Source organism: Brachionichthys hirsutus, chromosome 19 (assembly GCF_040956055.1).
Source record: "Brachionichthys hirsutus isolate HB-005 chromosome 19, CSIRO-AGI_Bhir_v1, whole genome shotgun sequence".
Lineage (NCBI taxonomy): Eukaryota > Metazoa > Chordata > Actinopteri > Lophiiformes > Brachionichthyidae > Brachionichthys > Brachionichthys hirsutus.
The window spans coordinates 9,324,128-9,349,899 of record NC_090915.1 but is presented as its reverse complement, the minus strand read 5'-3'; the positions used below and the strand labels follow the sequence as shown (position 1 = coordinate 9,349,899).

The 25,772-nt window shown below is 42.4% G+C and overlaps 1 protein-coding gene across 1 annotated transcript; it reads left to right on the top strand.

The window, feature by feature from the left end:
• Positions 1–10,935: 10,935 nt before the first annotated feature.
• Positions 10,936–24,617, top strand: LOC137908815 (uncharacterized). The gene is made up of 11 exons (XM_068753236.1): positions 10,936–11,274; positions 12,296–12,373; positions 13,200–13,284; positions 14,129–14,164; positions 14,277–14,416; positions 14,727–14,850; positions 15,180–15,324; positions 15,482–15,586; positions 17,551–17,678; positions 21,068–21,155; positions 24,420–24,617. The coding sequence occupies exons 1-11, from the start codon at positions 11,085–11,087 to the stop codon at positions 24,615–24,617; spliced, it is 1,317 nt and encodes a 438-aa protein (XP_068609337.1). The 5' UTR covers positions 10,936–11,084.
• Positions 24,618–25,772: the final 1,155 nt, after the last annotated feature.

Here is a 25,772-nt window from a genome sequence, read left to right as displayed (position 1 = left end):
TGAGCAGTGAGATTGGCCAAACAAACACATCTATGTATATATATTATATATATAACGTTGCACTCAGAGCCTTTGAGCAGCCATTGCAACATTGGTCTTCTCTTTCTTTTGTGACTGCATTTTTATGGCGGCTGTCTGTTCTTATGGCACCTGGGGGTCAATATCATCACATGACAGTCTATGACAGCCGGCGATCCTGTCAACAACACCCACTTCCTGCAGGCAGACCGCCATTTACAGTCATGTAGTCTAGTAATGCTGCAGGAATTTGATCAAAGTTCATCATCCGCTCGATTAAATGTTGTCATACAATAACCGTCTTAGTCTCACAATGTGCTCTAGGGATCGATCCTTTTATCCTTTCAAGGTTTGACTCGCTCAGACAATACATTCATTGGGCTCAGTGCCTTTTTTAATGCCTTGAAAACCAAGGTGAAATTGATCAAAACAAAGTTGTCTTCTATAAATAACTCCACTTCCTTGTGAAGAATCGAGAAAGATAACACCTTCCAGAGAGATTACACCGGAGCCTATGCGTGTATACAGGCTCATTATCTGTTCTCGGAGAGGTCGCTGAGACACTCTGGTCTTTTCGGAACACTTGAAGACCGTATTTATAATCTGATAGCAGCCACCACAATCTGTGGTTGTTAAAACGCACACGTTCTGGAGTTCCTTTAGCGACTGGAAACACAGGTCAGCTAAAATGAATGAAGGGTCCGATTGGGGGGGCATCCAAATAAAATATATTTTATTTGGATGACCTGGCAGTGGTACAAGCTGAAAACTCATCCATCGTAAGTTAAGTTCTGACAATCTATGCTTCCGGATTGTCAGGCATTTTTACGGTGGTAGGAGGGTTTGGTTGGGGCTTAGTATCAGCTAGAGAGAGAATGGGAGTGACTCAGTTTTGCATTGTACTCATCGCTTCCTCTGCTTTATGTTGCAGTGACAGACCTGAAACGGTGACTGCCTGAGAATAGGAGTATGCAAAGCTGGGCTTTAGTGTGTTTTGTATAAAGTAAACCCGCTCAGGAAAACGTCACCTCGGTTGACGGTCTTGTTCTTCATTAAATATGTCCCATGACTTACAATAAAATGTAGCCAGAACATTTTGAATAAATTCAAAAGTGGAGCAAACAAGTAGATTTGTTAAGACAATCTCATCTGCTGATCATTTCATGATGAATTTGGAGACGCCTGCGCATTTCAGTCACAGTCACAACTCAGGATATTACTGCACACATCTTGCCTACAGTGTATGGCAGGTACTGTATATGTAGTTAAAACATTCTGAGCAATCCTGTAGACTGTGCCTGACAAACAACAGCATACAGGCTGATGTAGGAGGGCTGACTGATGCGTTTGACGTGAGCTGCAATTAGGAGACGCTCACTCGCCATCTGGGAAGCTTCCCGGTCGACCTGATTCATGTCTGAAAACCTGATTCCTCTTGATTCGAAGAAAATTTCATGACATGCTTGAAAGATGCAGTATTCTCTATCCCACCACCTAATTTCATCCAGATCAAATCCAAAATGAGGTCCGGAAAAAATATTCCATTGCATCAATTATAAACTCGATTTACGGATTTAAAATTCAGTGAAAAATACACAACTCTGATTCACTTTTACTTTTCATGGTTGGTGTATAACGATACCAAGAACAATTTAGAACCTTTTGGTGACCATGCGGACGGTGTAAATCTAATCTCTGAGTGCTTTTCTTGTTACTGTTCTGTGTAATTTAATCACAACACATTTTAATTGTTGCTCATTGTGCTCTGTTTATTTAATTACTTTTGTAAAAGATAACATACACATTTTGTATGTATCGGTCACTAAATAACTAGTGTTGTATAATTTGTCTGTATATTTTAAAACAAAATATGATAATATAATTATTACTTAATTTGTAAAACAAGACCAGGTTGCGGTAATGAGAAGGCCATGTCGGTAATGAGGATCAATATTTCGGAAATGAGAATTATATTAACTTTGGACAATGGGTCTGATACCCAACCATATTTGACACATTTAAACACATACCATTTTTAAATGATCACACATCAGCAGTTTTAGATATATCTACAACACAAAGGTTTATTAATAGGACAACACGTCACATTGCCTGTGTGTGTGTGTGTGTGTGTGTGTGTTCAGCTCACTAAATAGGAACATCTATCTAAAATATGGAAACGACATTAATTCCAAACATTCTGCTTATCAAAGATCTTGCAGACTTTGAATGAATAAAATCTTACGGGAAAATAAAAGTATGAAACTACAAAACATACACAATGGAACAACTGTGTCTGTTTTGGCAAACTCTCAAAGATTTTCAGTGGAAGTTCTACAGCTGAGCTTCAAATCTAGAGGAACGCAGCAAAATGAAATCCTCTTTCACTTTACACTCAATTTCTAGTCAGGTGGGAAGTAAATAATTCTCACATAATCTCACACCTCAGATTGTGAGAGGGTTGAACAATGTGTGTGTGTGTGTGTGTGTGGACCTGCGTGTGTTGATGTGTCTGTCTGGTTTCCATGGAGACAGAGTGGTATCACGCTCTGCAGACTATCCTTCTGTAATTTTAAATGTTTGAGTAAGGAAGGATGGTGCTGCCAAGGCAGATGCTGCTGCCGGAAGGTTCTGGAGGGTGCGTCTTGTGTCTCTGATGTAGTTACACATCAGCGAAAAAGATTTAAAAGATGATTCTGGACATATTTGAGAATTGTGAATCAATCCCACCTATAGATGCTGAGGAGTCAGAATGTCACAGAATAATCAACACCCCGGTGACACTATAGTCTTCATTGCCCTGGACATCCATCCATCTTCTTGTAACCGAGGCGACCTCAATCGTTTCATCTACAGCCACTTATCCACCTTGCAGGTCTCGGTTCTGCTGGAGCCTATCCCAGCTGACTACGGTTGAAAGGCGAGGTACACCCTGGATGAGACGCCAGCTCATCATGGGGCCACACAAAAGATAAACACTCACGCCTACAGACAATTTGGTGTAAGCAGTTCACCTAAGCTGCACGTTTTTGGAGGTGGTGGGGGGGCAGAGAAAACCCACACAGACACAGGGAGGACATACAAATTCTGCAGAGAAAGGAATCGAACCTGGAATCTTCTTGCTGCGAGGCAACAGCGCTACCCACTTCATTAATGAGGTAAGGTGTGTTTTGTTCATGGGGAATAAAACTGAATAACAAAGTTCCCGCCTGAAAAGTAGAAACAGACAAAAACAAAGTTGGATTTTCAGCACAGGCTGTACCTGGAACTATTTTTAAACTGATTTTTGAGTTTGTATGATGTTATAAAACAAAGACTGATGCACGCATGTTTTTTGGTAGCTGGTCACCTCGGTTGACACGGACACTCTGGAAAGATATCCGTTTTATTTTGCCGATGCTTTTCACAGAAACAGCATATAAAGAGCACACAACAGAAAGCAGATCGCTGTCAGTTCAACTCAGGAATGAACAGCCAAAGGCAAAACAGCATCCGGTCTCTCTCTCTCTCTCTCTCTTTGTCTCCCTCTCACACAAGTACACAAATATTAGCTTAACTGAGAGCAGCAACAGAATATAGAGGACAAAAATGTTGTAATACTTTGAACCAATCAGTTTGGGGTGCCAATCAAAACACAACACAACACGCACGTGTAATGTCTGCATTGTCATCTAGAAGTGAGCGAGCGAATGGAGGGTACGACAGTTTCCGCGGTCTCACCCACGATGTCTACCGAGACGACATTGTCTCTTTCTACTGCTCATTTACAGAATCATGACGCAGCATAATATACTTACAGGAATTTAACATGGGCCAAATCAGCTTACGACAACACCCTCGGAACCAATTGTGGTCGTAAGTCGCCCCCCCCCGTAATGTTCCACACACCTCCCAAACCAGGTTTGATTCTCAAGTCTTGGCTCTCCTTAGACATGTAGACCTCATAAAAAGCTAACATGTCGTTGTCCATAGTACTCTGCAGGACATAGACCCCCCCCCCCACACACACACACACACACCACCACCACCACCAGACTCCTGATAAAACAGCAAACAAGTTAATTCTAAAATGATTGCATTCGTCAAGCTTTCATGGGAGCAGCAGTCACAACTCTCCTCCCAAGACAATTATTGCACCTTGAACTCATAACACTCTGGATCATCAGCCTGGAATAGAATGCTCTGCCTTAACTCACTATCTCCAGTCAGAGTCTAATGTACTAAAATAAAGATTAGATTAGATCAAAGACATGAAAGTTCCTGCTCCATGCCTTATAGTGCACATGAACTCTGCAGATATGGAATGTGATGTGCAGACAGGACAGATAATCTGGTTTTCTTTATAAACTCAATTGTAAACCACATATTTTTTCACTAAGCTAAAAGCCTTACTGGAGAAGCTCGAATGCACGCTCATGCAAGGTATGCAGGGATCTAGTTGATCTTGTCAGACACCACCTCACCGGATGATTTTAAGGAGCCCTTTAGGTCCAGTCATGTAGGAGAATGCAGTCATACTCTGTTCCTGAGAAGCTTCAAAAACGTTTTGTGGACTAAAAACTTCATTTAATTTGACTACATTTCTTCAATTAAAACTGTGAAAACTGACACCGAGACTGTCTTCTGATGATACAGAGCTCGCATGATTCATCAGAAGCTTTCTGAACTTGCAGATACAGCAATTATTTTCCATTTACAACCATTTACCAGATGTGAGTAGAGTGCTTCTTACCAATGAAACAAAGAGATGGCAACAGATCTCTCTCAGCTCTCTCAGGAAGTCACACAAGTCCAGAAATGAAAAGCGTCCACCTGCTTTAATGAAGTCTTCTCAGACGGGGCTGAACAAACCCTCCCTTTATTCATATTCCTTCCTGGTTGAGACACACCGGTGCGTCCCACGTGTTCCTGAGCGAGATGCTATACTCTGAGTGTGTCTTCCGAATAGAGCTGTGTCGGGGTAATGGCTTGTGAGCAGGTAACTGAGCGCGCTGGGCTCTCCACAATAAGAATGCCAGCTCACAGGGTGAAGGGGATAAACTGGGAATGACAGAGACAAACAACCATTCACACACACACACACACACTACGGACATAACGCATGTTATTGGTAGGTGGGAGGAAACCGGAGAACACGGAGAAACCCCACGCAGACACGGGGAGAACATACGAACACCTACAGATTGGATTCAAACCCGGTACCTTCTTGCTGTGAGGCGACAGCGCTAACCACTACGCCACTGTGCCGCCTGCATGAAATCCATTTTCCAAAAAGATAAGATAATGACTTTGTAAGTCACGTCTGTGGCCTGGGTACTATAGGGTGTTTTCAGCTGTGTTTGTGAATCTGTATTTATGGGGATTGTTTCATAACTGTTGCCATGTGAACACAAAACTTTAACAAATTTCAATTTCAGCAAAAATGCTGCCGGGTCAACGGGGTCTCATTCAACTTCTGTGCTAGCCAAACCCAAAAAATAAATACAAGAAATGCCATCCAGGCATGCTTCTACCTGCTTCTTTTATGAAATAAAAATAGAGAAGCAGGAAAATTTGGAATTAAAGGAATTTCCAAGAGAAGCTTTAAGATTAATTCTAGCTGAACTGAGAGACAAATATAGCAGCTAAATGAGTGTAGTGGGCAAATTGCCAAACGTTGAGTGGGGGTTAGTTCTGGATACAATAAGAGCTGTTTATTCTGCTTTGGATACACATGAGGATCCGCTTTTAACTAAGCTTTATGCTCAATGTGAGTTTATTCAATTACAAGAGAAACCCGCACAGCCTTTACTTAATAAAAGAGGCAAAGCTTCATCACGCAGTGAAACCACAATCATCCGACAATCATCCGACTCCCAGCATAAATAACACCAAACGGCTGGTAGCCGACTACTGCTGATTCGCCATTGAGACAGACCATTCAAAGGCCACGTACGACAGAAGCCAACAACAGTGGCTCTGATTCTGATCCGATCTTTCACAGTTGGCACCCAGGATTTACTGTTGACTATTGATTACCCAGCCAAATGTGATCATCACAATCGCCCCTTCTGCTCCTTGGAAGCGTTTTCTTCTAGAGAGCATGATGACAAACTGAAACTGACCTTTGACCTTATAGGATATAAAATGACATCACGTCCTGCTGTAATTTCTTCCTACTAGAGTTTTGTTTTTTGTTTTTTTTGTGACCCTGTGCCACATTTGGCATGCAAATTCTTGCGTATTGTGATGTCACTGTGACCTTGAACTAAATACATTAAAACATATACGGACGGCTGGAAGGAGTGAATGATCATGCTCCAGCTGGTGCGGAGGATTAAACCAACATCGCTTTGCATTGTTAGAACAATCCTCCATCGCTTATCTTCCTGTCCATCCGGTCCTCCAACACCAGAGCAGCTGATCAGGTGTGGGTGTAGCGGTTGGTGTTAGCCACAAGCTTTATTCACAAATAAAAAATGACAGCTGCAAATGGCCTCTCAGTAAAATGAGCCCTGTTTCGTACAGCGTAAACCAGGGGTGGGCAAACTTTTTGACTCGGGGGCCACAATAGGTTCTAAAATTTGACAGAGGGGCCGGACCAAGAACAGATGGATGGAGTGTTTGTGTGAGCGAATATAAATGACACATGAAAGCTATAGCATTAAAGGATTTGGCCTTTTACAGGTAGCATTACAGGGAAAAGGTCAAATGAATGAAGTTTAATTATAATACAATTATATTTCATGATATAATTTGGACAAGTTCGGCGGGCCGGATTAAAAAGACCAACGGGCCGCATATGGCCCCCGGGCCTGGGTTTGCCCATGTCTGGCATAAACCATGACTGGAGCAAATGTTCAGAAATAGAAATGTCATCAACGTTGAGAGCATCATTCAAAAAAGTGCCGCTGTTCAAAAGAGAATTTATCTGTACTGTACAAGAGGCTGAAGTGTAGACAAATATGTGGCTTTGGTTGAGGTGACACTGGTGATGAATAAGGGCTGGATAGTCCGTGGAATTAGGCTAATGTCTTTGTATTGATAGCGATGGCCTAAAATTAGCCTGAGGGCATAAATTTCTACAGGGAATGGATAACGAGAACAGAACGGAGGGTGACCGCGAGGATCAGAAGTTAACTGTACAGTTGTTCCTCGCTATAATACTTATATATATATAAAAATGATATGCATTCATATATCACGGACTTTCCACAATACTGCGTCTGGATAAATGTTTCTATTGTTTTCATTAAAAAGACCTGATCACTCGGCTACAGATGATTATACCTCGACAGCGGTCAGTGAAGCCGATTTTGCCTTGCTCATGGGTTCAATATTTTGAATGAGGTGGGGCAACTGTCTAATATTCATGATCTGCCAGGACTGGTTTGAAAAAATAATTTTATTTGCTTTGCCTTCTTCCATTCAAACTAAATGCATGTCACCCCTTTTTATTATCTGAAATACTTTATAGTTTAGCAGACGTCTGCAGGCTGGGGGTTGTGGCTGTGGTCCCGTTGCGATTCCGTGACTGTTTGTATATTCCTGAAATGGGACATATTTCAATTTAGATGGGTGAATGTCAAAGCAAAGCCCCCCCCCCCCCCCCCCCCCTCTACTTCTAACGAGCTGAGAGATATTATTGAGAGTGTCCCAAAATGTCCCGATTTCAACTGGATCTGTTTCCTCGGGTATTAAAGGAACAAGTCCATTGACCTGCTCCGATGCTATGAGACGACGCTTGTTAGAAAACTCTATCGCTAATATTACATTCACAGTAGGCCGAAATGCAAGTGTATCTGTCAAATTCCATAAACATCGGTCAATAATCAACCGAGATATTGAGGCACACATTTTGAACCTTCGTGTACAGCAGTGTTGTAGACAATTTCAAAGCGATCCAGGAAGATCTCTTCTGGATCATCACAAAACTTTAATCATCTTTTCCTGGTAACATTCCCAATATTTCCTGAAAATGTCATCAAGAGCCGTCTAACTTTTTGAGTTATGCTGCTAACAGACAGACGGATGAACGTCCTGTGCCTTAATAGGCGATAAAGACTCTGTAAACCTGTCACAGGATGAAGATCTCTCGTAGGCCCCTTCTGTTCCGGTGAGGATGTGCGTTTATCTTCCTGCTTCCTTCGCTGGTGACAGTCAGCGTCCTCCCAGCGTGGTCAGATAGTTGGATGGGAAACATCGATGACCACAGCATTGAGGATTCTCTCTATTTGCTTGGCTAAGTCTGCTTTTCAGCTGGTAAAATGGAAGCTCTGAGGGTTTACTTTATTGTCCATCCGGATGGTTCACTGTGGACATGCGTACCGTAAAGAGAGACGGAGATGGGTGAGGCAGAACCATAGGATTCATGCCTGGAATCAGATTCCTCTTATCTGATCTCTAAAATGTTATCCTGATAGAAGACTAAAATATCAGAATATCGATCCACACCTGCATTATATGCTTCTTTTCACAGCTTTTCTCAGAATAAAATAAAAAGATTGTTACAACACTCACACACACTCACATGTGTGCAATCTATACGCTGTATCAGGGCTCCAGTGTTTACAGTCAGGTAAAAGCTCAATCAAATAAACAGCAGCCAGATATACAGAACCAATAGCAGGCAAGTGCATTTAGATCAATGGATGACACTTCGTGTGTGTGTGTGTGTGGTTCATGCTCCAAAGAGATGAATTCTCCAGTATTAAACCACCACAGGATCGGCTGCCGCAGATACATACATATCTACTGTATGTTTACCCATCCATACTCTCACATGGACACGCCTCTCATAAAATAAGAGATAAGACTTTAACCAAAGTTTAAGCTACGGCAAAGCTTCAGAGAAATTGAAACAGAAATCTTCCCGTCTTTAGGCTATCTTGTCTGCGTGTATCTCATCCATTCCAGACATTTCTGCCGGTATAAAAGTCACAGCGTCTGTCCACTTGGATTTCTTGTTAAAGAAAATAAATTATAATTAAATGATCACTTTGTACACTCATCATGCAGTTAATTGTCTTTGCAGGATGAAAAACAAGCCCATAAATGCCATCAAATGTGGTTCGAGGGAGGCTGATAATAGTTTTATGTTAATTATAATTCAGGTAGTAATAATCGCGCATGAGCCAAATAGATGGTAATTATTTTGAAGTGAAAGAATGTCCAAGATATAATAATAATAATATAATAATTAAACAGGGATGAGCATAAAAATGACAAGAACATTAGAGTCTCTTTATTGGTGTTAAAAGTCACTGAGCGGCTCTCTCTAATAATAATAACCGGACTGAATTTAACGATCACCTGATCGATGGTTTAACTTCTCAGGGCGCAACTGTTACAGGACCTAACAAGCTTCCTCAGGTCCGGCAAACTTTTTATAAACCGTCTCGCATGCTCACCTGTGCCGGGCTCCTCGCCTCCGTTCCTCCAACGCCGGGGCGCCAACGCTCGCCAGTCGGACGCACGCTCCAGCTGCGCGCCCACAGACTCAGGTGCGCACGATGGAGGACAACAGTCCGTCCAGTGTCACGGGGATGGAGGGAGAGAGAGGGAGAGAGAGAGAGAGAGAGATGGATAAAGGTGCTGCCATCTTGCGGCCATATGGTGAAAGACAGGCTTCACTTAAGCTGTCACTATACAAATAATAGCAGCAGAACGTGTCTGCTAACTGCGCAAGAATTACATTATAAAATAATACATCTGAGAGATTACAAATTAAATGAATTAATAGACTATTTTATTCTGTATTTTGTTTATTTGCTTTTTGCGCACTGTCTGCACTGCCTGTTCATCTACTCCTGCTACAGCAAATCAACCGTCTCCACTTCACCCTGCCCTTTGTGTCGTCCTCTCTGTCAGCACCAGCCACTCTCTGTCCATAATATATCTTTAAAATATATTTGAGAACACACAGTATGTTCGTGAACTTTTGTGCAGAGGAGGATGCTGATGATGATGAAGATGATGAATATATTTATTAGATATAATGTTAGAGTACAAGTACAGTCACACAGTAGCATGTATTACAGTACAAGTACAGTCAAACATCCTGTCTAAGAGGAGCATTTCTAAAAAGCCCTTGCGGTCTTGTTTCTGTTGAAAGTCCTTGGACCAAAGACGAGTTTTTGAACATCATGTAGAATTATAATACCAAGGTAAAAAAAAAAAAAAAAAAACCCAGCGATGGACAAATAATCACAATGTAATCAAAATCGACATTAGAATCTGTATTTGTCAGATTAAAATAAAGCTTTGGAGAGGGCCAATAAGCATTAGGTCACTGCCATCACTGTAATTTAAAGCAGATTCAGAGTTTAAAATAGCCAATGCAGAGACACCAGAACAGGGGAAATGTGTTCTCTCAGTCTGGTTCCCGTCAAAAGACGGGCTGCTGCGTTCTGGATTAGCTGAAGATGTTTAATAGACTTTATGGGGCAGCCGGACAGTCAGGAATTGCAGTAATCCAGTCTGGAAGTCACCAAAGCATGGACAATGCTTTCTGCATCTTGTCGGGTTAGTATAGGTGCCTGACCTTTGAAATATTACAAAGGTGAAATAACGCAGTCCTTGAAATGTGCTTTATCTGGGACTGAAAGGACAGGTCCTGATCAAAGATGACCCCCAGATTCCTGGCAGTGCTGCAGGTGGACACTGAGATGCCATCTGGTTCTCAGGTATGTAAACCTCAAAGGTGAGCCGCCCAACAAGCCGTCAGGACCCTTTGGTGATAGCTGCAGTCAGTAGTTGTAGTCCAGCAGCTGTAGTAAGAACTACATCTATATGATGTGGGGAAAACGTCTGTATTTATTTCAATGTGCGTGACTAAATTACGGAAAGCACCTGAACGCGTCACTTTCGGATGACATTGGATACGTTCCCGGAACCTCGGGAAAAAAGAGCACTTGGGCTGACAAAGCAACAATCAAGCGCGCAGGTCCGTCGTCCAGAGCCGGACAGGTGACCGCAGAATGCGCTGCGAACCTGGACGGAGTCTCCATTAACGATTAACACCTGGTTGATTCGAGATTCAAATTAAAACGCCGAAAGTTCCTCTCAACTGGCGGCCCTGAACGGTAATGGCGAAACTACCAGGAAATGCAGGTGTGTCGGTGCTCGGGGATAAAACGCTGGAGTTCTACCGCGGCCCGGTGGAGTTCTGCCGGGAGAAGATGGACAAACACCGGAGCAGAGTATTTCTGTCCCGGATCCTGAACAGACCGACAGCCTTAATCTGCTCCGTGAAGGCAATGAGAGAGCTGCTCTGTGGTGTGTTGTCACGTCTCATCTGTGTGTGTGCGCGCGTCATTACGCGCAACAAGTACACAATATACCTGTATTACAACGAGAGGATATTAATAATATTCATATATTGTAATTAATTTATGAGGATTTAAGCCTATACTTGGTGACTTTTATGATTTTTTATTATTATTATTATTATTAAAGCATATTTGTGTCACTACCTTTGCAGGAATAAAAGTTCATATTGATCTTGTTTACTTTGCCTCACGCAAATTGATCAGATTAAAAAATAAATAAAAATTAAACTCAGGATAAAGATAATTTATCTGAAGTAAAAAATCACCCTAATTCCAGTCTGGTCTGTCGGACGCGTGTGTGTGTGTGTGGGGGGGGGGGGGTTACAGTTTATTCTGCTATCCTTTAACGTAATGTAATGCTTCCATTATTAACATTTAATAATAACAGATCATCTATATGATGTGCTTAGGCAAATAGGCAAATAGCAATGTCAATATAAATTCTAAATACACTGCAAATGTTTCTGGGTAATTCATGTCCTATAAAATAACCTGCTTGTTGTTCCTGAGCAGCGCCATAAATTTGTAAAGTGATAGAACTGGAGTTCAGAGTTGACCCATGAGTATTGATTATGTAATCAATAACTGCTTGCAGTTAACAACCAAAGTCCTCCAAACCTCTTTTTTTTCACATTTATGACCAAGAAAATATCTTTATCAACAATAAATACAATTTAATTTCTATAGCCGTAACGTTATGAAATATCCAAATGTAAGAAACAGTTGCCGTGTTTTGAGATAAAGAAGATATTAATACCAGACATGACAATCAACCAGACTCTGAAACACGTTTATTGATTAATGATTATTCATTTTCAGTATTTGTTCATTGGTCTCATTTTGGAGAGCTGTGTTGTTTAGCCTTAAGTATATGCAACTATAATGTATATTTAGTTATTGGATATAAACACATGATTAGCATGCACTCAGTAAGTGTGTTTCTCATGAAGTATTTTTGTGTGTTTCAGAGAAGTCGAACATATTTCTGAAGGATCCAACTGACTTGATGACCAACGTTTACGGCGACACCGTTGTCACCACTAATGGTAAAGACTAATTAATCAGTGGACAGGAAGCTTAATAAGACATTTATTACATTCCCAAGCAAACATGGTGAGCAATTACTGATCAATATTCTACAAATGTGAATATGTCTTCATCTCATACATCACCACTCTCTCTCTTATTTCTGGCTTTGAGCTGCGGCGGGACAAAACGTGAGTCGAAGAGCTCACCGACAGATTGAATAAGAAAATAACACAAATAATTGATAAGGAAAGACATTAGTAGTTGCAGCTCCGAACAACGAGTTGTCTGCCTTGCTGCCAGGTGAACAAACATGCTTCTTGTTCTTTCTCAGAAATATTTTTGACTCGCATCCTTGAGGAAATCGGGGGCTTTTCTCAGTCACAGCAAAAAAATGCAGATGTCAGATGGAGATAATAAAAAGCTAAAAAAGCAGCTAGTGATTATTTATAACTATACAATACTAAGGTCATCTTAGTGGTGGCACGGTGTTTAGCGCTGTTGCCTTGCTGCATAAAGGTCGCGGGTTCGAATCTGACTTGCGGCCTTTCTGTGAGGAGTTTGCATGTTCTCCCCGTGTCCTTGTGGGTTCTCTCCGGGTTCTCCGACTTCCTCCCACCACCAAAAAAATGCAAATTAGGTGGATCGGTTGTGTTACCCTGTGATGAGCTGGCGGCTTGTCCGGGGTGTGCCCTGCCTATCGACCGTTGACTGCAGCACGACCCGCGACCCGGTAACGGACAAAGCGGATTAGAAGATGAATGGAAGAACATTCTTTAGTGCTTTGTTATGCATGTTTGGTAATGTAAACGTGACAATCTAAAAATGAGTTCCTGTGTCTCTTAGGAGAGGAAGCATGTCTTCTCCGTCTGTCTCTCACCCCCCTGCTCTCTGGATGCTGCCTGGAATCATCTCAAGATTATATCACCAGGTAGAAACAGGAATATTGTTATATCCGTTAAGTAGGATGTTTTTTGATGCTGTTTGTTTGTTTGTGAGCAGGATTATGTAAAAACTGATGGATGGATCTTGATGAAAAGAAATCTGAAAATGGGTCTTGGTCTGACTTAGATCTCATTAAATTTTGAGAGTGATCCGGATACCCGTCTGGATAAAAAAATATATAAAAAAACAAATCTGGATTTTCCCATTTACTTATAATGGATGCTTTTCAAAAAACCATAACTTATAAAATATGCATTCAATTCACTCACCAAAAATCACAGTAAGAATGGGGTCTGATATTCACTATCATGCAAAATGTGAAAAAATATTACATTTTAACTTTAAAACTCTAAAACAAAAAATACACATCAACTCCGATTCACTTTTAGAAGAACAATTTCTAACCTTTTGGTGATGATCCAGATCACCATGTGGACGGTGTTAATCCAATTAGGAGGAGAATGAGCTGTGTTCATGTTGACAGATGTTTTACCATAATTTCAAACAATCTGAAAGATTAAAATCAGTTTTAAATGCTGATGACATTTTGCAGTAAGCGTGCTTAGTGCCGTCGTCTCCGGGCTGCAGATGGCAACAACAGATTGTATTCCTTCGCCTTCGAGCTCGACTGAGATTAATCACTTGCAGGGATCTTATCTGAACACTAATGAAGTGAACAATGAGACGTCTGGGAATTTGTGAATTTACATATTTGTGATAGCTGTGGCGGTAGCTGTAATGCATGCATCCATGACAAAGGTTGTGTTAGAATGTTCTGAACGCGTTGACAATTCACTGATGTTCACACCAACGTGTGTTTCTACCTCTAGTGTGTGTGAGCGCTGTTTGAAGGATCTCTCCCCCAGGTAACCCGCTCAAAGCATTTCTATTTATTCCTTTGACAAGTGCTTTTTTGTTTTTGAACATCAGCTATGTGTGTGTGTGTGTGTGTGTGTGCGTGTCTGTGTGTGTGTGTAGTGACATGCCAGAGCGTGTGTATTCTATCTTTAAGCGTCTTGGGTCAGAGTTTGTGTTGGGTCTTTTCTTGAACGTACGAGCGGATGAGCAGCCTGAACTTTACCAGGAAATTGTGCAACTCTGCACCCAACACTGGCGTGGTAGGGACACACACACACACACACACACACACACACACAGAGGCAGCCATATATTGATGCACGAGCACAGGGCTGACCCTGACCTCCCTAAGCCGCCCACCCTTCTATCAGATCAAATAAACTGCTCTGAAAAAGCGTTATGTAAGAACAACAACGCCGGTACTGTAATGATTGCAATGCAGTGACTCGGTTTTTTGTTCCACAATGCAGCGTTGTAAAACGTCCTGCTTCCCCCTTTGTTCCTGTTGAATACATGCAACTTCTGTCGGGTGCTTTTGACTTTCTTTTTGCACGTCCTCTGCCCACACAGGTCTCATCTCTGCTCCAGTGAACATGAAGGTCCCCCTTTGGTCGTCGGGTTTGTCCGTCGCCCTGGAGGCCAGAGACAAGCTGATGGACATAGTCAAAGACAAACTGGAGCGTGACTCAAAGGGGTGAGGCTGCACTGGATGTCTGTCTCACACTCACAAACGCACACGTCATGCAAATCTTCTCAGATTTGCACCCACAAAATTCAATGTTGTCTTCTCCCAGTTTACTGCAGACCGCTGTTTCATTTAACTGTTTGAGAACGTTTTCAATGATTGAAGATCGAAATGGTAGATTCATGTGCAAACTCATATCCTACAACATACAGCAAATAAAGGAGCTTATGGTCTCATTTCTCTGGACCAGCCACGCTGTTGACTAGTCATGGTTTGTTGGACACGCTATCTCAGCCTACATTTTATCGCCTGCCCTCTGCTTCGCTCCCTCGCTCCAGTTTTGTCGGATCTCTTGCCTCTTTGCCGCTTCCGGACTCCAGCTCTGCCTCCCAGCACCTCCTGCTGTTCATCTCGGCACTGATCCCCAAAGCTCTGGCATCGGTGCTCACCTCGTTCACACTGGCCCTCAGCGGAAAGGAAGAGGTGGGCCCAGAAAGCTTGCATGGCTCGTGATGTTGTTTTAAGTTGATATACCTAAAGCGGCATTAGGGCACACCTTTTATATGTAATGAAAACATGCCCCCCCCCCCACATTATTAACAACCATAACCAACTGCACCATCTCTGTGTTTGCGAGAAGATGCGACAGCGAGCGATGAGAGACCCTGAGTACCTGCGAGGAGTCCTGCTGGAGGTTCAGAGACTTTGGCCTCCTTTCATTGGTGGACGGAGACTCGCCGCTCAGGTAGGACGGCTCCCAAAGGGTCCGGCTTCGTCCCGTGGGCATTTGAAGGGTCGGGACAAAAATGAAGACATTTAAAATGTCAGTAAATCTGTCATCCGCTTTCTGTCTTGTTTTTATGCATCAGAAGTTGACAAAGACAAGGGTTACGTGTGTTGTGTTCTGCTTCCTGCCACTAGATGGCGCCGCACTAACGCTGATAGAGCGCATTATAACTGCTGTGCACTAAATTCTTTACAGTTCAGTTTTCGTACATTGTCGCTGTTTGTTCGGGGGTGTCTTTATTATTCTTTATGTATTATCTATATTTAGATTAGTCCTCTTTCTGTTGAAGACATTTAACAGCGATTCAAGTGAGACAGCATAAACAGCTGCACAAATGCTCTTCTATCCTGTCGTCCCATTCTATTTTCTTTTTTACAACATGGATTTTTGGTCATTAAAATGATCACCTCCTTGTTTGACATCACCTCCGTCAGCCAATAGAATTCCACCATTAGTCACAGTCCTATCCTTCGATCGGACGGCTGCTTACTGCCAGCGTGGGTCTTGTCCCCCCCCCCCCCATCTCCTCTTCCTCCCACACCAGCTCTGATCAGGGTGACCTCGTCAAAAAAAAAAAAAAACTTATGCAACAGCCCAATCAGAGGGCATTGATCTGGCTCTGTGATTGATTGGCTCAGCTTCCCCAGAAGGAAGGGAGTTGGGCGAGGGCGGGTGAGTTTGTTAGTGTGTGTGTGTGTGTGTGTGTGTGTGTGTGTGATGTGTTCTGGTGGCACCGTGAAACCAAGTGGAAAGTCGTTTGTCACTTCTTGGAAATCCACCGTACAATTTGATTCCTGCTGGCCTCGGCAGGACAAGAGTTCATGTTGTGCTGTAAAGTAAAGCAAGTCCACAAAGTTTAGGATGGAAAACAATCACATAAAAGAAAAATAAGCTGCAAGATGGACTGATGGTGACTAAATTAGAGAATTTTGTAATTGTGTTCAAATGACTAGAAGAATAACTCTTTGTGACGTGGCGGATGGGACAACAAGTACAGCCAAATAAAGTCTAATTTTAAAAAAATAGAAATGTAAAAATGTATCATTAACGGTGGGAAAAAGAAGAAGGAAAAAAAACAGGACAAGTGTTTAGGATCTGGAGTGAAAAGAGTTGATGATTATGTGCAGAGGTTGGCGAGCAGGAAGGACGGACATTAGTATTCACAATCAGGTGGAAAAGTAGGAGCTCCGTCCAGGTGGAACGAAGATATGTGATAGGTTAAGCTGTGGTGTGTACGTGTGTGTGTGTGTGTGTGTGTGTGTGTGACAGATGAGGACTGTAGAGAAACAGTGATCATGTTCTCTGCTAGTCCATTAGTGCAGCTACTAATGGATGAATTGAAAGGGCAACAATCGGGTAAGTGTCTTTTTGCCCAAAGGTTATTCTTTTTACCAGCCTAGTAAAAAACAACTGTGGAATGTTTTTTATTTAAAATGATTTGAGCCAAACATGAGGATTGAATCAGTCTCCCGTGCATTACTATATAAAGTTGAGTCCGTTTAGTTTTTATTCCGGTTGTAAGACAGTAAGTGTTATGGGAGGTTTTAGCATTTGTGTGAGGCTCTGGGTTTGAATCCACATCTGGAGCACCTCTGGTTTCCTCCCACAACCCCTTAGGAAGGTCCCAGCCCCTTTATCACCCTGCAAAGGATAAGCAGTTAAATAAAAATGAATGTCTGGATGGTCATCCAGTAGAACATTCCAGGTGAAAACCGGTCCAGCAACGTTCATCCAATCAGATGGAGGGATTGTCTAAGAGAATATTGAAAAGATATTACAACATTTTAAGAGCTTGGTATGTCTCATCATAAGTTCCTAAAGAGATCCTAAAAGTAGAATCAATAGTAGTTCATTTAGATAATAATGCAGTGTGTTAATGTGTGTGTGTGTGTGTGTGTGTGTGTGTGTGTGTGTGTGTGCAGGACTCCACCCTCGCAGGCTTTCATATCCCCAAGGATTATGGCGTTGTCTATATCAGCCACGCTGTGCACCGTGACCCAGAGGTGTTCCAGCAGCCGGACCGCTTCCTGCCGCAGAGGTGGAGTGAGGGGTGAGGATCTCCGTTCGGGTTTTAGGCTTCGACCTCCTCGTATTTGCTGCGGCTGGATTAACTACCAGATTAACTACCTGTTAATCCAGGCTGGACATCCAGGCTGGTCTTCTCTGTGGCCTGCTGTGAAAGGAAGACATTGTCTGGGTGTCTTCACAGATGCTCGCTTTATGACTGACACTGTGCAGGAGGATCACAAGGTTATAGGGCCATATACAAAGAGACGTTGTCACCATAGCAACCGTTCCCTCGCCCATCCTCTGACCTCCTCTGCCAGCTCACTCCGTCCGTCCAGCCTTCATTCACTTCCTTCATTCACCTGTTCACTCTCATTCATGCTTGTTCATTCAGGCGATGGAGCAGAGAAGGGGGAATCTATGAATGTATGAATGTAATGAGCTGCTGCCATGGAAACGGGTCACCTGACACTGTCTTTACCAATAGGGATTCCCTCTGTGTGTGTGTGTGAGAGAGGATGGCGGTGAAGAATACCCCGTGGAGAGTGGGATGGGATACAGAGAAATGAGTCGCAGAAGATCCGAGCCTGCATTTCTTCCCTTTTATTTTCCCTTTGGTGATGGGAGTTCCTAAAAGGTATATCAAGCCAACATGACATGATAATGTGAAATGATAATGCTCTTAATCCAAGAGAAGAAAGAAAGAAAGAGCAGCATAGACCTTAGCTAGCACAAGGCTACAACTATCAAATTAAAAAAAATTTAAGAGACATAAGATAATGACGAAAGAATAAAAAAAATGAGAAGTGCCCACTCTGTTTCAACTATGAGAAAATGGAATTAATTAAACATGAAAGGTGACCAAAAAGCCTTTTGTCTAACACAGAGATGGGTTGATGCTCTGTGCAGAACAAAGCCATTTTGGGCTTCCCTCTGTCTGTTAAATATCACCATCGTTACTACTATTATTAGTGGAACTGATATATAAAACACAGGCATAAACATTTAGAGGGGCGGTATGTAAATGATCAGACCCAGTTCCTGCAGCGACAGATTATCTTGTGTCATTTTTCAAGGTCAAGATGCGACTCTTTTTAAAGACGAGCTCTTATTATCGCAGTCTGTTTCATCCGGTACGGACTGAATGACCAGAGTGATTTTCAAAGATGCTCTTCATCCTTTATTCTGGGAAATATTAACGGTCTTACAATAAATCGAATTAAAATGAGCTCTTCTTTGAATATTTGTTTAAATGAACAAGAATAAATAAAAAATGTTCTCCTTATTATTGTATTACTGTAATAGAATAATAGTTACGGTGAATTGTGTGTAAAGGCAACAGAAGACTCAGCCAGACAGAGAGTTTTTCTGAATGAAAGATGGGTATCTGCTGCCATGGTAACTGGCCACCTCAAACCGGTTTTTACCAATGGGGATTCCCTGGGCGCGTGTGTGTGTAGGTACGTAGAGAGTTGAAGGATGAGTTCCTTGACAAAAATCTATCACATAAGATATAAACACATATTGAAATATATATTTATATTTATACTGCTACTGTCTGCAGGATCCTCCTCTTCACACTTGAAATTAATTTTAAATGAAACTTTAATTAAAATCATGGACTTTCTAGTTTCTATTTTGAGTTGGTTTCTTAAAGACTGTCCTGCTGCTAGAAATATTAACGTGTACAGTATACCAAACTCACCAGCTAAAAATGAGTCCACAATTTACTCCTGTTCTGACGTCTTCGGAAAGGAAGTAACTATTTAACTTGACAGTGGGATCAATTATTTTTGAATCGTGTTGAGGTATTGTGTGTGTTCTTTCTTCACTGTCCTCTGTCCATTTCTGAGGGACATTATATCCCCCCTCCAGGATGGATATGATTTTTTTCTGCAGCTGTCTTTCTATTTGTCCGTGTGTTCGCTGTAGCCGGTCTTCCGACGCTCCGTTAATCATGCGGTCTGTTTCTCTCTCCTCCTACCTGTGTCTCTCTTTGCTCGTCCATCTGTCCGTCTTCCTGGACTTTATTTTCCCATCTGCCTTGATGGCCGCCTGGCTCCTCTCCTCGCCACCTGGCTGCTTAATTTATTGACTGCAGTCCCGTTACATAACCAGTCCACCTACAGTAACTGCATTTGAACCAATTTGTCGCTTTGTGTGTGCAGTTGATGTGTACATTGCCTGTAGTGTGCTTGTTTAGGTGTGTGTGTGTGTGTGTGTGGGTGCTTTTCCAGCTGAAAGTAAATAGCAGAGCTGGCAACTTAACATCCTATCAGCTAAACGCCCACACAGGCTCTGACAATGGATAAACGAATCGGAAACCCTCCCGGACACCGATAACAGACCAGGGTTTGTTGCTGGTCTGAAATAAATCCAGTAATAACAATTACTGACCTGTCAACGTTTCAGAAAGTATAGATAAGTGTGAGGTTTATAGATCAGCAACCTCTCGGCTTCAATCAATCAGGCATTGCCTAAATGCTGAAAAGTCATCCGAGTTTCCCAAAATGATCTTCAGGTGTTCGTCGTGGCTTTTGTTGTCATTTAAAGGGGGGGTCAGTTCAATCCTTATATCTGGTACTCTGATAGTAATCTGGCTGCTTTATTTTCCTAGCTATATGCATTTGGTTTCAATGCCTATTTTAAGAAACCGTTTTATTACTTTGACGAGCGTTCAACACATTTGTCGCAAAGTCAAACCCGACACGCAACTCTAACGTCTCAGCTCTCCAGAGGCTTGATGGATATCAGCGTGATGCATTCACTGTCAGCCAGGGAATGTGAAAACTGTGATATTTATTACACAGCACGAATGAAAGTTTTTAGCCCTTTTTTTTAAAAAACACTAATAACTGGATGATTCATTGGCTTCAGGGCTCCGTTGTTTTAGGCCACTCTCCTCTGATGATAGAAACATTAACTAGAGTGTTATTTACTTCCATTCCGCATGTTCCTTCTTGGTTAGACTTCCCCTCTGTATCAGAGTTACAGGCCCGCATGGTACATCGTTTCAGGGCGGGCCTGATAGAGCATTAAGCCATTAGACAGATGCTGCTTAGAGCACTGATATGCTCTCTTCCTCTCGCGCTCTCACACACTGCTCCCAGACTAGACGCAGCATTAACGCTTCCTGTTTTGCCTTTAATCAGAGCTCAGGTTTCAGGAAGACAGGATGCATTAGTGGCGAGAGGAGAGCCAACGCCAACATTAACATGCTGTTGACTAACCTGTGAGCGGGAGACGCGCAGCATCTCCTTATTCTAAATGATGTTGCAGAGGAAATAACCCTCGGTCGGGTGTCCCACACCGGAGGCCCGTCCTGTTGGACATGGCTGGCTTCATCACTCTGAATTGTAGACAGTGTTGTTTGGAAGGTTTTGTGTTCTGTACCCTTGAGCCGCTGATTTTTCTTTTTTCATGCTTGTGCAGGAATGCAGGCCAGGAGCACTTCCTGTGCTCCTTCGGCAGCGGGCCGAGGCGCTGCATCGGAGTTAAACTTACAGAACACTTTCTCAAGGTGACTCTTTCTCACCCCCTAACACACACACACACACACACACACACACTGTTATGGATCAGTCTTTAAAATGATCTTTTTGAGTGAGCTGACTGTTTTATGTTTCACTTCCTGTCTGACATCCATTTTGATGAATGTTCTGTCGCTGCACTTAGATGTTGGGACTTTGACACATTTGCGGTTTTGCTGCCTCCGCACCACATTTTGGTTTCATTTTTCAACATTTGGGTCACATTTGTAGAGAAGTGAGAAGTGAAAGGTCAATGAGGAATTCCAGTGTGTCTAATTCTTTTAGGGAAGGCAGTACAAATAAAACAGAAATACTATGGTAGCAGTAGAATCTCCACTGGTTTGAGCGATACTAGTTTGGGGTTGACACCTGTCCAGAGCAGTAAGAAAGCTCAAATCAATTTTAAAAAATGACACAAAGACAAACAAGCAAACAGAAGCAAGAATAGAGGTTTATTTCCCGTGTGAGGATGACCTCTGGGAGCAGCTGCCTGACCTCTGGGAGCAAACGGGGACAGCGTTTGGAATACCAAGGTTTTAATCGGAACTGGTTGCAGCCGAGTTGATTTTAAATAACGACACAAACAACATGGTGAAGGTTACCTGATAAAAGCATGGCAGTGTTCTTACTTAATTCTTCAAACGTAGACACAGCTGTATTATTTATTCTAATAGTATTTACGAGTGTAATCCTGAGCAAAAATGGGAACGATTAATTTAAGATGCAGAGCCGTCCACATGGACAAAACTTTGTTTATGGGTTTAATTCCCCACTTCGAGTTAAAAAAACCCAACTATATATATATAATTATTGCCAGACAGGTTTGGGCAGTGTGTTTCCCTTTTTCTTTTTCTTGTTTGATAAATCGTTTGTCTGGTACTGGCACTTCTCCAAATCCAAAGCAGAGTAGACAAAGCAGCTGATAATAACATCCAGAGCAGCTGACAAAAGGAAACGCTGCCCTGTTTTAGTTTTGAGCCAGTGAGCTCCACGGCCTTGTTTTTTTTTTTTTTATGTCTTCAGTCATGGCCAGGTCATCTGCTTATTGTTTCTGCTTCTCAATGAACCTGGTAAGACAGACCAGACCAGAACCGCAGAGGGAAGGAAGCAAATGAGAGGCTTGTCTCAGCAGCTCACATCCGCTGAGTCAGACTGTGTGTTGACCAACGTCGAAGTCCCAACACCGGCAGATTGATGACACACACACACACACACACACACACACACACACACACACACACTGGTCCATGAGTCACCGTTAATGTTGGGCCTGATTGAATGGAGCGCAGGTGAAATGTCCAAAGCGGTATATTGATCTGCTCTCTCCTCATTGTTCAGGAGGACAATCATACCTCATTATTTAGAATTGGATTACTTTTTACCCGATACGCGTGGACTGCTTGTTTTTAATTGCTCAAGCGTGTGACATGAATGAGATAAAGTGGGCAGGACACGAGTCCCGCGCCCCAAACAGACAATGGATAATCATCTTCCCTTCGTATACGTGCATAGGAAATACAATCAATAATTGAGGTTGGCATTCATCATCAATCCATCCATCCATTCATTCATTCATAACTCATGTTGTAGCACAGCCAGAAGCAGGTTGTTCTGCAGCTAAACCAAAAAAGACTGGTTTGATGCAGACATCTAGAGCTTCCACCAGACTGTGGTTATATAAATAATGTTATTGCCTCAGCAGTAAATACATGGAGCTGGACTTTAAGTGGATTAACTGTAAAAAATGCTGCTGTCAAGATGCCGATTTGGTTAAATGCCTTTTAGTAACATGTGACAGCTTTGTGATGAATGGCCATCCAGAGAAGATATAACATATATAACATGCCAACGACTCTGTTCCATCAGTGCAATTTAATAAATACTATATGCCAAATATAATTTTATATTTTATATATATATATATATATATATATATATATATTTCTGGGATTGGCTCCAGCTTGGCCCGTGACCCGATAACGGTGTAAGCGGTTAGACATGAATATATATTTCTTTATATTTAACATCATCTAACGTTATATAATAAGGTCCAGTTCCTCCCCACTCTCATATGTATTGATGAATATTTAATATCACATTCACAGACACAGGCTGCACCATCAACCAATCACTGCGGACTATATTAATCCAGAAACATGATGTCATCCAAAGCAAACGGGGTCAGCCCTTCCGCCTCTATGAGCAGTTGAGTCTCTGAATAAAAGCAACTCTCTGCGTCGTCAAAAACTCTAACCGACGACGGCTACAGGAAATACAAGACATGTGAGAGATGGTTTATTTTACATTAACGATCCCCGTCTCTTACTGAACATTCTCCGCTTGACTTAAACACCAGCTGATTGGCTGACAGGCTCTCAGCAGACTGGCCACATGCACATACGTCCACCACACGTGCACAGATGCACACAGGAGGGGGTGACTAGAATAAAGAGGAGGCTGCGGGGATCTAGGTCAGAGATGTGACTCATCGCCTCCTGTCTCCATCCTCTCCCTTCACTTCTTCCTCCTACCCCCCCCCCCCCCCATCCTGTTCCCTCCATCCTCTCCCTTCACTTCTCTTTTTCCTCCTACCCCCCCCTCTACCCTTATCCTGTTCCCTCCATCCTCTCCCTTCTTTCCGCCCTTCCTCCATCTCCGTTCATTCATCCTGCTCCTCCCCCTCTATCAGGACAATCTTAATTCATAAAGTGGTGGGAGGCAGGGCGACTGGAGCTGTCGGATGGCGGGCGTGAGCCCGTGGGGATCGCTGCCTATAATAGCCAAGGTGCTTAGCATGGGAAAGAGAATATTCGGAATTCCTTGCGTTGTGGCGCCATGGTTTTATACTTTCACACCAAATAGGCTGTGATGTTTGCCGGTGACGCTTTGGTTTAAAGAGAGAGTCATTGACAGAGAGCTCGTGGTGCATTATGGGTCACATTATCAACAGGAAGTGTTTGGAATGAGTCATTTCTGCCATCAATATTCTATTTCAAATCGCCGGGTAGAAGCTGCTGCATGTTCCTCTTTTCAAGCCTGGAAATCAGCGAACAAGCAGACGCAGCGCTTTGGAGGCTGTAGCTTAAGTTTGGCGTTGGCGGGGGCTCTCGCTCTGCCAAGTGCCTTCTAGTTCCATGCTACGTTTTTACTAAATTGTCACTCACGCCCCCCCCCCCCCCCACTGCGCTAACTTTAAGTACCCTCCAACAGGCATTTGCAGCAAAGGTACTTATCTTTTGTGCTTTGCCACCCAGGAAGCATGCACGTACCTGCTGAAGCACTACGACTGGGATTTGAACCCTCCATCGCAGGACCTGGAGTACAAATGGCTGCCTGTGTCTCGCCCCGTCATCCATCCCACCATCTCCTTCACCCCACTGCATCAGACCGTATCTGACAGCAGCACCAGCTCAGGAGGCGACGCTTTCTTTCGTGATGTGCCTGCTGATTAGTTTGGGGGGGGGGGGGGGCATTAACAGGAGGCCACATATGGAACCAGTAAGGCTGTGTGTAATGCAGTTATCTTCCAGGGAACGGCCAAAGAGTCTCCTGAAAGCTTTCTCTCTTGAATCTGCAACAGAAGACAAAATAAATGAGTTTGACTCTGAGATACAACAAATGTTCCCATTTTGAATGTAATTTATTTCACAGATTCACTATTAAATCTCCCTCCCCCTCCACCGGCGATCAACCTCCACTGCTTAGCAACAGTTCGTCATACCGACACTGACTCGCTTCCTTTTAGTATGCAAGCTCACATGCACACATACCCCCCCCCCCACACACACACACACACACCATCTGAATCACATGTAAATTATGTGTTTTTGAGCGTGCAGCTAATTTTAAATAAAGGTAGGAACTTTAATTTGAATTATCCACTAACCTAGATCTAAAGTGTGCCTGCTGAATTAAAACATTATAATAATTTAACCCCTTTATAATAATTTAACATTGTACTATAGTGTGTATTTGTCTTCCATAGTCATTTAAGTGCTCTTAAATATACATATTTATTAGTGTTATGGTTTGAGACATATTTAACTTAATATAACCTAATTTAAATTTGTGTTTTTTGAGACATCTCAACTGTTTTGCCCTCTTGTATTATTATAATAGCCTGTGTACCATATTAAAAAATAAAATCCGTTGACATATGCTTAATTTTTCTTTTATTTGTGCTTTAACTTTTGTGCTACTGAAAGCTCTTACATCCTCAGGCATGGAAAAAAGAATCCCTCTGAATGGATTTCTGATAGCTCACGTGCCTTCCCTGTGATGACGACTGATAAATAGACTTTGATTCTTTGTAAATTCCTGAAACCAACTAATGTTATTTCTATTTGCTTCTAATGTGCCTTTAAACGTCATACTTAACTGTAAACCTAATTCAAAATTTGGGACGTAAAAGAATAATAAAGCAGAATGTGATAATTTTCTTCACGGATTTTTGCAATTATATGCTTATGCTGATTTCTGTTCTTGTTTTCTTACAGGGCAATAGATTTAAATAGAAATTGACCGGATCTGCAGTTCAATGAATGAATGAATGTATTTTATGTGCTCTCACTCAGACTTATTCCTGCTGTGAGAGCGTGCTCGGTCTG